General features: G+C 38.4%; 1 protein-coding gene across 1 annotated transcript in view; it reads right to left on the bottom strand.

Moving 5' to 3' along the window:
* Positions 1-15,134, bottom strand: part of poln (polymerase (DNA directed) nu) — a 52,183-nt gene that overhangs the window by 16,514 nt on the left and 20,535 nt on the right. Inside the window, exons 13-15 of the mRNA XM_040141563.1 lie at positions 13,147-13,201; positions 9,394-9,471; positions 752-863 (exon numbers count right to left, since the gene is read on the bottom strand). Of these exons, the coding sequence (XP_039997497.1) occupies positions 752-863; positions 9,394-9,471; positions 13,147-13,201 (245 nt within the window). The remainder of the gene's footprint in view (positions 1-751; positions 864-9,393; positions 9,472-13,146; positions 13,202-15,134) is intronic.

Below are 15,134 nucleotides of genomic sequence, written 5' to 3'. Positions count from 1 at the left end.
ACAGCTTCAAAAGAGAGCTCTTTTCATTATAAATAATCTAAATAATATTCAAAGTAACAAGGAATCAGCTCTGTAGGAGGCAAAAAGCTTCTGGCCACAAAACAAAGAGGTCTGATTCAAACAAGAGTAAGGCGGAGTAATCCCAGCAGAGCTGCAGCAACACCAGTTAATTTGTGTAAAGGCCAAACAGATATAATGAAAGAGAAACAGTGTAAAGCCTCAGTAGAGCTGTTATAGTGGTCTGTGTGACCAGGTAATCTGTTTAACTGGCCGCCCTCTGCCACACACCTGACTGAGATAGATGACAGGATTAAAGGTAGAGCACTGGGACACACACACACACCAAACATGCAGCATTGAAAAGACAAGATAGACCTGTGTGCAAACACCGTCACACATTGGCAGCAAGACGGAGGGAGAAAAACACACATACGCACTCAAAAAAAGACTTCAAAACACGACAATGAAATCACCAGGGTGACCAGCTCAGGGCTGTCCTGCCCATGGAAGAGAGAGCACGAATGAGGCGGTTGGCATGGTAGTCATGGCAACTAGGTTATTAGCGTTTGAAAGTGAAGTAGCTGGCAGTCTGGAGAGGGAGCGATAGAGAGAAACTGGGAGTGAGAGAGGGAAGGAGAAACCCTGTGGAGTATCAACACTGGCATTTGCAAGGATACCAGGGGAGAACAAGTGTTTGTGTGTGTGTGTGTGTGTGTGTGTGTGTGTGTGTGTGTGTGTGGTTGTCACTTACCACTGAGAGGCCAGCATGGTAAAGACGTCGGCCTGGGGGTTGGTAAAAATGTGGAGCAGCTCAGGGTCAGAGGAGAGATGAGCTAACAGACGCAGCTCCACCTGGCAGAAGTCTGACAATTACACACAGGTACAAACATCTTCTTTATGAAATATTCCTCCAATTTCACAGCCAAAATCACCTTCATCCAATCACAAAAATTGCACCAGAGATCTCCAGATGTGGAGCCAAACGTTTGGTTTAAACCCTTAGATCTTTATTTTAAAAGAATATTTCAACATTTTGGGAAAGGGGCTTATTTGCTTTCCTGCCAAAAGTTAGACAAGAAGACTGATACCACTCTAGCAGCTGTATGATAACTATGCACCTAGAGCAAGCAGACAGTTAGTTTAGCTTAGCATACAGACTGAAAACAGGGGGAAACAGGTGGCCTAGCTTTGTCTGAAAGTAAAAAAATCCACCAACCAGCTTTTCTCCAGGAAGTTACTACGCCTGGCCAAGAAGTAGTCTGGCACATTTTCCCCTTTAAAAACCACGTGTTGTTTTTACACTTTGGTTTTTGTATGGATTAAACAAACAAGATATAAAGTGTTGATTATTGAGCTTTAGAAGTGCTGGTAGATGGAGTTGGTTATCTTTGGACAGAGCCAGGCTAGCTTTTCCCCAGTTTCCAGTTTTTTTGCTAAGCTAAGCTAACCAGCTAGTGGAGTGTGGTTTCCATCCTCTCATCTAACTCTCTGCAACAGGTGCGTGTAACATAATGTCAATCTATTTTAATTCTTATATAGATACTGTAAGTGCTTAAATAAGAATTGAGATACAGTTTGTGGGGATTTACAAGAAAAGTTATACAGATTAATGTACAAGATATCTAGAATTTCCCTTGTTTAGTGTTGCAACCATAAAAAATGGCAACTCAGGTTTAAATATGCAAATCAGTTTGAAAAAGATATAACTTTAATGCACTGATGCACTGGAGAAAGCAAATACACATATATGTGTCACTATAAGTGTCATATATACAGTTTACAGGCTATGTGGGGTGCAGAAAAAAGGGAATATCAGAATTCAAGAAGTGAACCCTTAAATACTCACATTGTTAGAGTAAACACTATAATTAATCTGAGACATTCAGCGCATGGACGGTGTTATTCAGACTGTTGCAACTACACTTTTGTTGCGCTCTATGTTCCTCAACCTGCCATCTTCACTTCATTTAGTGACTTCCAACATTTCCCAGAGTAACTCTGAATAACTTACAAAGAGTGGGTGTCAAATACTTGTATTCAGCTGTAACTCATAAGTGTGGTGAGGAGAGAAACAGCAAATAGCAACGGTGAGCGCAAAAGAGCAAGAGCTTCCAGGGAAGAAATTGGTGCCTCTGCATGTTTCTCCCTGTATTACTGTTGATGGCAATGTGAAATGGTGGGTCGAGAAAGAAACTGTCCCTATTTTCCCTCTGCCACCAACAAAGCAAGATGCTCACTACTGATGTTTTAGATAGCCGAACAATTTAGTGTTACCAAACTCGATTGTGCCCAAGCTGGAGAAAAAAGTGACAGGTTACCACCGTGGTCAAAGGCCCACATGTGCAGCAGCTACTAATACACACAAAGAAATACTCATATTTTGTATACTGATACTCAAAGCACAACCCCAGTTACACCATCTTTCCATATATGAGACATACGAGACATACGACATACGAAGGAGTCTGTTTTACAATTAATGTATTTAACTCTCCTCCACAGTGTCTGTCATCTGCCAGACTGACACTGAACTACCTGTGCCAGGCAATTAAGTTTGAATCAATTCATTTAATCCAGCAAAACTCAGCACATTTACCGGCCCTGACAATCTAATTTTAACTGCATTTAGGCAAAACCTCTAACTATAGAGTGTGTCATGTAAGTATGTCCTCAAAGTAAAAACCCACTGGAAGTGAAAACTGTGCACCAAGAGGGACTGGTTTTTGTAATCTGGGAGAAAAGGGTCTTACAAAAGAATCACAGAACCTGCATTCTCTTCCACAAACAATTTTCCAAAAATTGAGTATTTCAATTTTTTTCACCCCCTTCCCGGTACACTTGCATGAATTTGAGAGTATATCTTCCACCAAACTGTGCACAATTGGTCCTTTCTTAGAGCAACATCACAATCAGTGGAAGGGTTTTGTATATACATGATTTAAACTGATTCAATTAAGTGTTTTAAAATTAGAATGTATGCAGGTGTCAAAAAGCCCTCAGCAGAAGCTGACCCTGTGATTCTTTGACATGAAAACACAGTGGCGCACGCTGCAATTACAATACTGCATCTTCTCCACCTAACTCTCTCAATAATCCTTTGATCTTCTGTGAATGCATCAGTGTGATCTGACAAAATTGTCAGATCAGATTTTTTTTATCTGATGCTGAAATTGCCAGGATTTGGACCTAATTTGCTACATCCGTCTCAGAACAAGCTAACACGGCTATCACATAAATATACATAAAGCTGGGTTATACGGGAAAAGTCACGTCACTTGGACCATTTACAATGACAAGAGGTTTGTGTAAATGTAAATGTAGCACCTACTGGCTAAGCCTCATGTAATTTGGCAGATGCTTCACCAAAATTATGAGGGCATACGTTTTGATTCGGCAGTATCCCCCATCCCAGGCAGTGTTACAGTGATGCGGTTTGAACTCTTGCACTGCTCTCCATACTGTACTTGCAAGTACATGTGACTAATTGTCTTTAGGGAGTGTGACTAATAATGCATAGTTAACAATTACATGTATGGGATGCATTTCTAATGTACATGTTTATGCTTTTTATTAACACTTTTTTCTTGGGAATAGATTTTTTTAGAATTCTTTAAAATAAATCAAATGGCTACCCATCACGAAAATACAAACAAATGATGACAGATCATATGTTTTTAAGAAATTATTCATCTGGGTTTTTAAAACTTTCATATTATGTAAAACAATTAAGTAATTAATTTTCTTGTTACTGTCATCAAGCTCATTCATTTTTGTCAACCATTTTCTAGCCAAAATGGATGCATCTTTTGTTAAAGAGTTAAAAAAGTAGAGGTCAATTTGAAGATAGGGCAGGAGTGGGTAATTGCAGGACAGACAGTTTCAGGGCAGTAAAGCTGCAGAACAGACAAAATAACACTTCAACTGTCATCTGAGACCAAATCATTTTGCCCAAGGCACTTAAAGTTTATAAGCAGAGAGATAACCAAAGGCTATAAATGAGAAATGCTGACGGACACACAGAAAAACATAAGCACAGTAGGTAGACAGAAACTCTGTCTCACCTAATTGTATGCTATATTACACATGCATTTATAGATGCACACAGACAGACAACTCTGTAAACAGAAATATGGCCAGACACATAGAGAAAAAACACACCCACACATCTCTTTGTGGCAGGCAACAGTGTATTAGGGCAACATGTCCTGGATTGACAGGTCTACGGCTCTCCTGTCAGCTTGGCAGATGTAAACTGAAACATCTCTCAAAACATAGTCACACATACACACACACACATACACATACACAGAGCAGCTACAGTACATTCCATTACTGGCATTAGACCCAGAAACATCTCTTCCTCTGCTTGGCTGCTTCAAAATCAAATTAAACCTTACTAAATGGAGGGAAAACTGACTCAAAATGCATGGGGGGAAAAACAGAGTCTCCCAGTCAGGATGAAGCAATCAGCTGTAACTGGTTTCTGCAAATGCGGGAAGGGAAAGAACGATGAAAGATGGATGGATGGAATTGTGAGGGGGAGAATTTCTTGCACTGATGCACTTAAAACAGTTATTGTTACATTTACCATCATGGAGATAAAACGGACAATTTATTATGATATGGTTTCAGGTCATATTCTTTAGCCTCATTGAAAAGGGGAAGAGTGACAAAGAAATTCCTTAGACTGTTCAGATCACAGTGCAAATTAAAACAAACAACATTAACTGCTTCACCCAGGTCAGACGTAGATTGCAGAGGATAAAGATAAAAGGGAGAGGAAAAGACAGAGACTCCAGAGGATGGATTAAGAAAAGAAAGCAAAGTAGAAGGGTGATGATGAGGTGAGAGATGGAGGAAAAGAGACGATTGGCTTTGGTTGTGATGAGGTAAAGAATGGAGTTTCTAAAGATATCCTCCCATCAATGTTTTATGAGCCCGATCACATTTCCTCCAAGCTTGGCCAGCAGCCTCATAAACATGTTGCTGACCAGGATCTGTGTGTGTAGGTGTGTGTGTGAGAGAGAGAGAGAGAGAGAGAGAAGGAGAGAGTGTGAAAGTGAGTGCTTTACTTCATGTATATGTGTATGACAGAAATAGAAAGGAAAGGTGTTTCATATGAAAAAGACTACACATGAATGTATGATTTTGAACTAGTATATGTATACTGTATGTGTTCTCCGAAGCCTGCTTCTAACTGTCTATGTGCTGAAAAAGGCCACAATCAAGAATCCTTGTGTTGATCTATTCAGGAATAATTCTAATCTACAGTAAGCTCTCTATAGATTGACCCTTAAACTAAAGCAGTTGAATTCCATTTCAGTTTTAAACTAAAACTATATAACTAAGAATATAAAGTTTTTAGACGCTATATCATGAGAGATTAATTAGTATATTAACTATTGATTAACTGAATATTCACTATTGGTTTCCAAACAAGCACTACTTTATCACTTAACGACATACAATAAATGGTACTGAGGCTAATGCAAAGGATATTTTGATGACTGACAGATAATTCATCATTGACAACTTTAATAATATTAATTTGAATGTCTGTAGCACTTTGAATGTCGATGACAAAATAAATAATATTAGGTTCATCACTTTGGGCTCTGGTAACTTAATGAATAATAAATGATTAATGACTTAATTACAATAACAGTAATTGATCTATAATGAAAACAATAATTATTTTTAGCCCCAATAAATCACTTTTTAATTGCAGAAAGCACTTTTTTCTTCTTTTGCAGTGTTCAATTTGAAATAGCAAAGAATTTATTTCCTACTCTGAATTTCACGTTCCTTTCAATTTTCGATACAGCTTTAATGTTCATTGTAGGGGCACGTATTGCTTCAGACTACGGATATTAAAAACAATAAATAAGTAGGCACTAGCTCCTGTAGTTCTATCAACAGCATACTAAGATATTAAGGGGACTAAGTTATGTCTCATACATTTTTAATGCCCCCACCCACAGTACCCTGAACAGCCCTTAAAGATGCTTCGCAGTACAGCATGGAGTATGTAGATTATGGATAAAAGCTTAAGAGCTAAACTAAAACCTGCACATTGAGAATATGAAATGTCCCTTGTGGGTTGTGGTTGGGCTATGGAAACTGCCAGGAAGAATGAATCAACCAGTGACACATGTTGAACTGTATTGTGAAAGTTTTCGTCTACTGGGGAGATGTATCCCCTATGTACTCTGTATTTCATACCTAAAACCCAGAAGGACCAGAGGTTGGACCTGACAAAAATTCCAGAAATAAAGGTCATCATCTCTAAAACTACCAGTATAAGCTAATTGAGAAAGAAAGTTTTAATAAATCTCCTTTTTTGCCCCAACCTCTTTTTATCAGTTTCAGTATTTAACAATTTCCAGCACCCATGAATTAAAGGTTCACTGTGGAGTTTTAGACCTCTACTAGCGCTATGGAGCTGTTTCTATGCGTGGGTCCCTGTTTTGTTTGTATCGTGCACGTGCACAGAGATGCACATGCAAGCATGCGCGCGACACAATGTATATTATTGCTGCTGGTTTCATGCTATTCCCATGACCTATGATTGTTGGCAGTAATGCATAAAGAAATGTAGCAATGCACCAACAAAGTCAAGGAAGAAGAAGAAGACTGCAAACCAGCAAACATGTAGGTAAACATTGTACAATTAAAATAGTAAAAAATCGGCTTTACAAATGTTTTAAAAGGGAGGAAATCCGTTTAACAAGTTTGTTAGATCTCAGGGATAAACACAGCATGTTTAAGTGAGAAACACTGAATGTAAACATAATTTTTACTTCTGTACAAGAAAACTCCAGTTTCCCACACCTTTAATATGTGGGAAAAAAATCTGTAAAAAATATGTTAGATGAGTCAAGTTTATTTTTTAACTGTCAGTTTAGATGGTTTTGCACCTGAAAAATGTGATTCCTGAGAACAGATCAGTTAGTGGGCTATTAATGACACATACACACACAGGTGAACAAACTCAGCTCACGTCTGCTGTATTAAAATGAATGAGATATCTGCCAATGAAAAAAATGAGGCCTACATCTCCAAAATGACTGCTGTCGTGAAAACAAAGCATATTACGCAACCGCTGTTAACATTTTAATTTACCTTCAACTTCAGTTTACATAATCCTGTTTTGAGGGTCAAATCATTTGTGTTACTGAAAAGCTGACTGAAAAGAATATTGTTTTTCAAGTAGCTTTTTAATCCAGTCTATCATTTGCAATAAAAGCCTTGCTATTCAATGGCCGTCTGTACGGAAGCAACACGTCTTCACACTAGTTACACAAAAATACTAGATATATTTTCTTCTATGGACTAGGGGTCTAAAAGAAATAAAATTGAAAAATTGAACTAAAACCATTTTCACCACATGATTTTTACAGGACTAGCAGGGTTGATGAGGGAATTAACTTAATATTCACTATTGGTCTCCACTCATGATCTGAATTTGATTCCTTAAACGTGTTATACTTTATCACTCAGTGATAACAATAAATGGTACTGACGCTAATGCTGATGAATTTTCTGTCAGTCATCAAAATTGACTGACAGAAAGTTCATCATTGAAAACTTTACTAATATTTATCTGAATGTCTGTAGCACTTTTAATGTTGATTAGACACAAAATAACAAAGAATTTCTTTCCTACTCTGAATTTCACGTTCTTTCAATTGTCTATACAGCATTAATGTTCCTTTATTCTCATTTTGGTTAGCCTCTTCTTTTCCTGACTCTGCTCCAGCCCCCATACACCAGCAGACATCTCCCAGCAGAAAATAAGTGAATTGACAGTTGCAAATATAAATGAACACACACACAGACATCAGCCAAATGCAGGTTGCTTGATGACAGGAAGGATGTTTTTTCCAAATTAAAAAAACAAAATGTACCATAAAGAATAGTTAGTTCTATCCTTGGTAAAAATAGACTTGATAGCCATGAATTTTATAACCAAGCCATGATGTGGATTCTGCTGAGGGTGGGATCGATACATAAACGGAACACAAACTCACGACCAAATCTGCACACACACGCATTCTCTCTCTCTCACACACACACACACACACACACACACACACACACACACACACACACACACACACACACACACACACACACACACACACACACACACACACACACACACACACACACAGCTTTCACAGACAGGAAAGTAACATTCAGATACATAATACCTTTTGACATGCCTAGTAGTAGCTGAACTTTTTCTAGGGACACTGTAAAGCGATAGTAGTTGAAAGTAACACACAAGCACAACAGTTGTTCCAGTTTGGGAAGGACATCGGAGGACAGGACTGAGCAAGGGCTCCCTAGGAGGGGTTGTTTCCATGGCAACCTTGTCTCTAAGCTCATGTGTGTGGGCATGTGTTGGCCCGATGGTGTGCGTGTGTTTGTGAATTGCTGCCATGTTGTGTGTATATGTGGGATCCTTGCTCTCATCCTGGTGCTGCCCTCCTGCTAACCCTGATTTATCTGTCTGATTATGTAAGTGGGCGACACACTGTCAGGGCCAGCAGACTGCCGGCGTTCCCCACAAAGCTCTCTCAGGCTGACAGTGTCCCAGGCCTCATTGCCCGCACAGCATGGACCAGCTTTACGCCCTGAAGTGACCTTGTGATGCCAGCTGAGGTCAGGTCAACCTGAGGGTTTTTTTTTTAAGTTAACGGTTACAAATTTGTACAAACAAATATATATATATAAATATATATATATATATAAGTATATATAAGTAGTAAGTACAAAAACACAAAAACACAAAAACTAGAGAATTTTAAAGATGTCTTGTGTTTGCCTCACAAGCCAATGTTCATATGGACTGCTGTCAGCAGATGCTCACACACTTTTTCCACAAGGCTGAACCATAAAAGCAGAACTAATGTTGCTGTAAGTGCAGTGCAGGAACTTTTCCGCTCCCTTTGGCTTAGCTAGTCACTGGGTCAACGGTGAATGCAATGACATGCCTGAGCAGCTGCTGACTCAAGAGTTAAAATTAATTTGTGTCAAAACATGTGAGTGATTAAAGTCGGCCAGTGTGGCCTTCACTTGTTAGTTGCATGCTACTGTTAGACCGACAAAAGCTGTCTGTTATTACAAGGCAATCATTTGATAATTTTTTCAAACATTAAAAAAAAATTGTAAATCATTTACAGCATACCTCGAAGATTTCCCAACAAAATACTTATGCAAAGGGAAGCATATAGACAAAAGTAAAAAGAAATAAATTAGATGCTCTAAAATATTCATATTTTTTAGGTAAATGTACCCCTTAATTTATATCCAATGGGGTGAAAGGGAAAAATTTCAGGAAAAAAAATTATCCAAAAATATTATGTTTATGTTTATGTATTGTCCTACCTGCAGCAAGGAAGGTCCAGCCCTTTTCAGGGATGAACATGGCACGAGGGTGAACAGTTACCACCTCCTCCTCCTTTCCTGTGGGAACAAACACAGACCCCTGAGGAACACCTCAGCACATCATACCTCACTGCTGTTTTAGATGTGTGAACTTTGTCCTGTAGTAAACTCTGTGCAGGTTTAAATTCTGTAAATTTTCTTGAAAACATAAAGCCTGTATTTCCAGGAACAAAAGTGTTTTTACTGTGCAGTCTGTTACATTTTTGATTGAGGTTTCTTGACTTTGATGCAGAGAATGATATAATAATAAAATAATAATAATAATAATTTAAATTATTATTATTAGAAGTAGTTGTAGTAGTATAAGTATTATTATTATAAAAACCTCACCATTCAATTATGAATACATGTTGTCAGCATTATTATAATTCCATGAAATTTTGTATGATATTATATTTATGGTATTTTCAATTGTCATTCAGTTTTTAGGCACAAACATTTAAAATACAGGACTTATCACAATCATGAAATGAAATTAGAGCTACAACAATTAGCCAATTAGTCTGTCAACAGAAAAATAATCCACAACTTTTTTGGTAATTGGTTATTGTTTTAGTCATTTTTCAAGCAACACATTATCTGGCTCCAGCTTTTAAATTGTGCAGATTTTCCTATTTCCTTCGTCTTCTGTGATAATAAACTGAATTTATTTATGTTTTGCCCTTTTAGTCAGACAAAACAACAGCTTTATTGAAAGACCAGTCTCACAGTAAAGTTTTGCTGGCGTGTTGACCTCTTCGGGCTTTTTTCCCTTCTCCACGCAACTTCGAAGTACATGAAGGAGAAGTTATTCCAGAAATCCCTACTGTGCATGAGATAAAACAACTCATTTGAAAATAGCTGCCCCTGACATAAACTGTCAATTTTCACTGTGTTCAGATGAAATGATTAATAAGGAAAATAAACTGCAAAATAACCGATAATAAAAATAATTGCAGTCCTAAATGAAATTGAAGTTAACACATTTTTAACCGGGGTTAAATAAAAAGCCAAAATACTGTTAAGGTAGAACTACCTTACATCTAAATGATTTATTCACCTGGGTGAAAAGGTAATTATCTTCTTAAAATCCCAATGTGCAGTATTCAGTAAATAAGACCAACTTGTGTGCCATGTGTTACAATACACTGGAAACCACACACAAACACTTAGCTTATCACAAATGCCTTTTAATTGTGCAATGCCATTTCACTTCTCAATTTTGTTATTAGAAAAGCTGGTTATGGGCCATGCCAGACAGAACTTAATTCAAACCGACCTTCCATAAAAAGAGCACCATCTCAGCATGTAACATATGGATGTCTTTCAAAGCACATTACAAAACAAATTTATTAAGCGGACACACAGCATAAAAGAGTGCATGTGTGCCATGTGTTTGACAGAGAGAGCGACCAGAGAGACTCAGAGAAACACAGACAGTGGGTGACTGAGGACTTAGTGGAGTAATATAGAGTTAATACTGACATCTGACTTAATGAGGAGCTAAGTTATGAAGCCACAACGCCGCATTTAGAGGCAAATCAGATTCCAATCAGTATATCACTGTACTCTGCAATGATGGGGTCCATAGCAATCACCCATCACATCCTATGTCAGTATCGTGAAAATACCACTTCAGCAGTACACACACACATACAATTAAGGGCACTGTAATCAGTTGTGATTAAGGCCACAAACTCTCCCCTGAAGGCACAAGAAGATAACTGATAACGGGAATGACAGAGGGAGAGAGAGAGGGATGGCGGTCAAGGGAAAGAAGGGATGATATGAGGACACAGCAAGAACTGAAGGGGATATGTTGACAAGGAACTTTGGGAATTTGAGTAAGTGAAGAGCGGAGGGGCTGATGTTAGCAGCTATGAAACACTCAGAGAGAGGGAGAGCGAAAGAAAGACAGACAGAAACAGTGAGAGAGCAAGGGACAGAAATAGAGCTATAAAGCTGAGTTTGTTACCACTAGGTATGACTGACAGCAGCGTCAGTGTGGCCTGGCCATGCCAACAGATGGATGGACTTGTTTTGATGTTTTATTCATTCGCAAATGAAGAAATTTTGTTTTTGTCCTGGGTAATGGACACTGTCGGCCAGCTAATCCAGCATCTCTGGAACAGGAAAGTAATAACTGAAGCGCTCTAGATAAGAAGAGATGACTTCACAAAGCCAAGACCAGCCATCCTTAATTAGGAGCTGATCATTTATCAAACGCTGTCTGTGTGATGACACAAGCCCATGACATCATAGTGGCCTGGACCAAGAGTTTGGTGGATGGATGAATAGCACTTCGATTTTGGCTGTGATTAAAGTGCAGTCAGGGATTTATCTTCATCCAGATGAAATGATTTGGCCTGCAGGCTATGTTCTCCCTTACATAGGAGCCCTGGCCATCATTTATGGAATTTATATTTAGAAAATCTAATCTAATGCATAACGCAGGGATTTGTCTAGAAAAGTAATTCTATTGAAAACAAATGTCTCTATCAGGCAACTGATCTTCCTTCAACAAAGAATATAAGTAAAAGAGGCATTATGCCAATGTCAATCAATAAAAGCTTTAAGAAACAATGTCTTTAAGAATACAATTTTATATCACTAAAATGTCATAACAGAGTGTGATCAAGGCAGAGCATGTTATTTTAGCTAAATTCTGTCATGCATTGTAATTCTGTTATAATTGCTGCGGAGCTCTCAACTAGCTGTCACACAAAAAGAAGAGTCAGGATGTTTTCCCAAAGCGTCGGTGTGGCAGTTTTTATCAAATGATGATTGTGTGCAACAAGGGCAAGATGAGGTAATTGAAACTTTTACAGAACGAGAAAGGTGCGGCAGTCTTTTGTTTATTGATTCAGAGGGTGAGAACAGAGAAGTTACAATAGGAAAATATTCAAAACTAAGGTTGCCATTTTGATGCTTTTGTCCATATGGATTATGTTCTCCCCATCTGTCTTGGGAAAACATTCTTCTCATTAAAATAAACAGAAATAATACATTACAGTTGAAAGATGGGCTCATAATTGTTTGCAATTAAGCACAGCTGTTCATTTTCTCATATGTTTCCACAGGCTCTGTAACAAGGTACATACTATACTGTACAAAAACCATTCTCACAATGATTTTTGGGACTTCCAATTTGCTTTTGTTAATTCACAACGTTCCATCTCTTTTGTCTTTATCAAACCAGCATAACTTTACACCAGGGGAAGAAAGAAACAAATTCCAGCTCCTCCACAATATGCCCCACTTAATCTCTTTTAATCAAGCTTTCATTTCCATCTTCAAATCTGAAAATTTCCCATAGCAAGGCAAAATTGGAAATCATAAATGTTTCATTTTTTTATCTTGCATATCCGTGTACGGCTTACTTTGTTGTTTTAAATATTATCACCCTAAAATCAAGCAGATGTAGCAGAGCAAGTTATACATGAGAGGCTAAAGTACAGAGCAGACAAACAAAAATACAAAAGATACACCGATGATTTGCAGTAATTGTCCCTTTGCTGATGCAGACTTTTATCATCGTCATAAACCCTCTTTACTAGCTCATCAGGTTTTGAATGCCCCGAGATATGTGTCCCTCACTGACACAGACAGACACATCTTGACATATATTGCTATCGCATTCTCCAGAATGTGTGGGAGGGGTGTTTCTGTGAGTGCGCATGTGTTTCTGTTAATGACTGTGTGTGTGCACCTTACCTTGGATGTACTGCTTGGTGATTTGAAGTGGCTTTCGTGGCAAGGCCTGGAAGTTCTAGTTTGGGAGAACACACATTTCGTAAGCCAGCTGGAGTTAACTTCAGCCCTGTACAGTGTGTAGAACTGAAAGAGTGTTTCATTAATTGGTGGAAGTGGGTCTTCCCCTTTTCAACAGTGTTTTCTACAGATAGATTATTCTCTACTGTAGAAACCTAAATAAACTAATCTAGCTCTACATAAGTGAGAAAGGTAAGCTGTACATATCTACAGTGACTCCCAGCATGCTTCTTTGAGGCTGTAATAAAGGGATGGGAGAAAAGATGGAAAGGTGGAGATGACCTTCACCTTTGTGTATTAAAACAGAGCAAGTTTATTCTGCTCCACGCCCAGGTTGTGGGGAGTGCCTACAAATACTGTATGTAATTTGTCATATTAAAATGTTAAAGATGCTGTGTGTTTCAAAAGGGTACTAGGTATTACCCTTCCATTAAGTTGAGGGACTTAGAAGAGGTAGATTAAAAATAAAAATAAAAAAAAAACTCAATTGCATCTTTTGTTAGATCATCCCTGCTTGGTAAATGCCCACCTCTCTAAATCTGCTCAAAATCCACACCTTCAGTTTGTAACACAGGCTTTATTTTAAAAATATATTGTCTCCAAACCCAGGCTGAGATAACCCATCATGATTACATCCCCTGGGTTATTTTCTCAGACTTGACAAAGCTCCTCCAGAGCCACAAAAGACTTTGTATAACAATTTTCACAGCCTGAGTAGTACTTCATATGTAAAATCTGTGTAGCACCCCTTTAATTTCTGTAGGTACCTGTTTATGGCACACATATTTCAAATGTAGTAACACTGTTACAAATGAATGGACACAAAACTTTAGAGGCTGTTTAACATAAAAATTGTTGACTCCAAATGTTTTCATAACAACACAAATGTAGTTTATTTTGCATCCATTTCACAAATTGTAATCAAAGCATATTTTATTTTGTTATTTTAACCTTGTGACAGTTGCTGCTGCAGTGACCAAATGTCCCTATGGAAATTGATAAAACTGCAAATAGAGGAAACCAGTGTCGACCCAGTCAAATTATCAGTGACTTTTAAAGCCTCTACCACTATACTAACTTGTAAATTAAAGCAATTCTATGACCTAAACAGTGTGTTGCTGCCCAATTCTATGACCAGCAGAAACCCTGTGTAGCATTTAAATGGCACTGGTTGCTCTGCTTGGCTGAGATTAAGAAAATCAGAAAGCCATCCCGAAACTCCAGCCAATACTACAGATCTTTCAAGTTTTCAGACATACATCTTAAAACAGGAACAGCCTGATGCTCAATGGGCTCTTGGCCCACCCTGCATCGACCCACTGAGTAATCTAAGACGTTGCTGATACAGACACACACAAGCAAAATTACATGTATGCAGTTTTATTCTGCCTGATGGAAGAAAATGGGAAAGCGATATGGCTCGCTCACACGCACACACGCACAAGCACACACTGTTTAATGAGTAGAATAAAAAAGCAGGTTCAGACTCAATAGTTCCATTTTAATCCCTGTAAATCCCACTGTAACCACCCTTTTAACGCACACACACACACACACACACACACACACACACAGACACAGACACACACACACACACACACACACACACACACACACACACACACACACACACACACACACACACACACACACACACACACACACACACACACACACACACACACACACACACACGCAAGTTTATGCAGCTATCCTTGTTAAGACATTGAATTGACTTCCACTCATAGTGGACCCAAACCCTAACCTTAACCAGGACCTCAGAAATATTGTTTTGCCTCATTAGGACCCGGCTTTGGTCGGGAAGACTACTGGTCCCAACAAAGTCAGTTTTTATAGCAGTAAAGGTCCCAAAGAGGTAAAAAAAATGTGTACACACACACACACACACACACACACACACACACACACAC

The sequence above is a fragment of the Xiphias gladius genome, chromosome 12 (assembly GCF_016859285.1).
Source record: "Xiphias gladius isolate SHS-SW01 ecotype Sanya breed wild chromosome 12, ASM1685928v1, whole genome shotgun sequence".
NCBI classification, from domain to species: Eukaryota; Metazoa; Chordata; class Actinopteri; order Istiophoriformes; family Xiphiidae; genus Xiphias; species Xiphias gladius.
The sequence above is the reverse complement of the archived record's forward strand: the minus strand, read 5'-3'. Positions and strand labels throughout refer to the sequence as shown.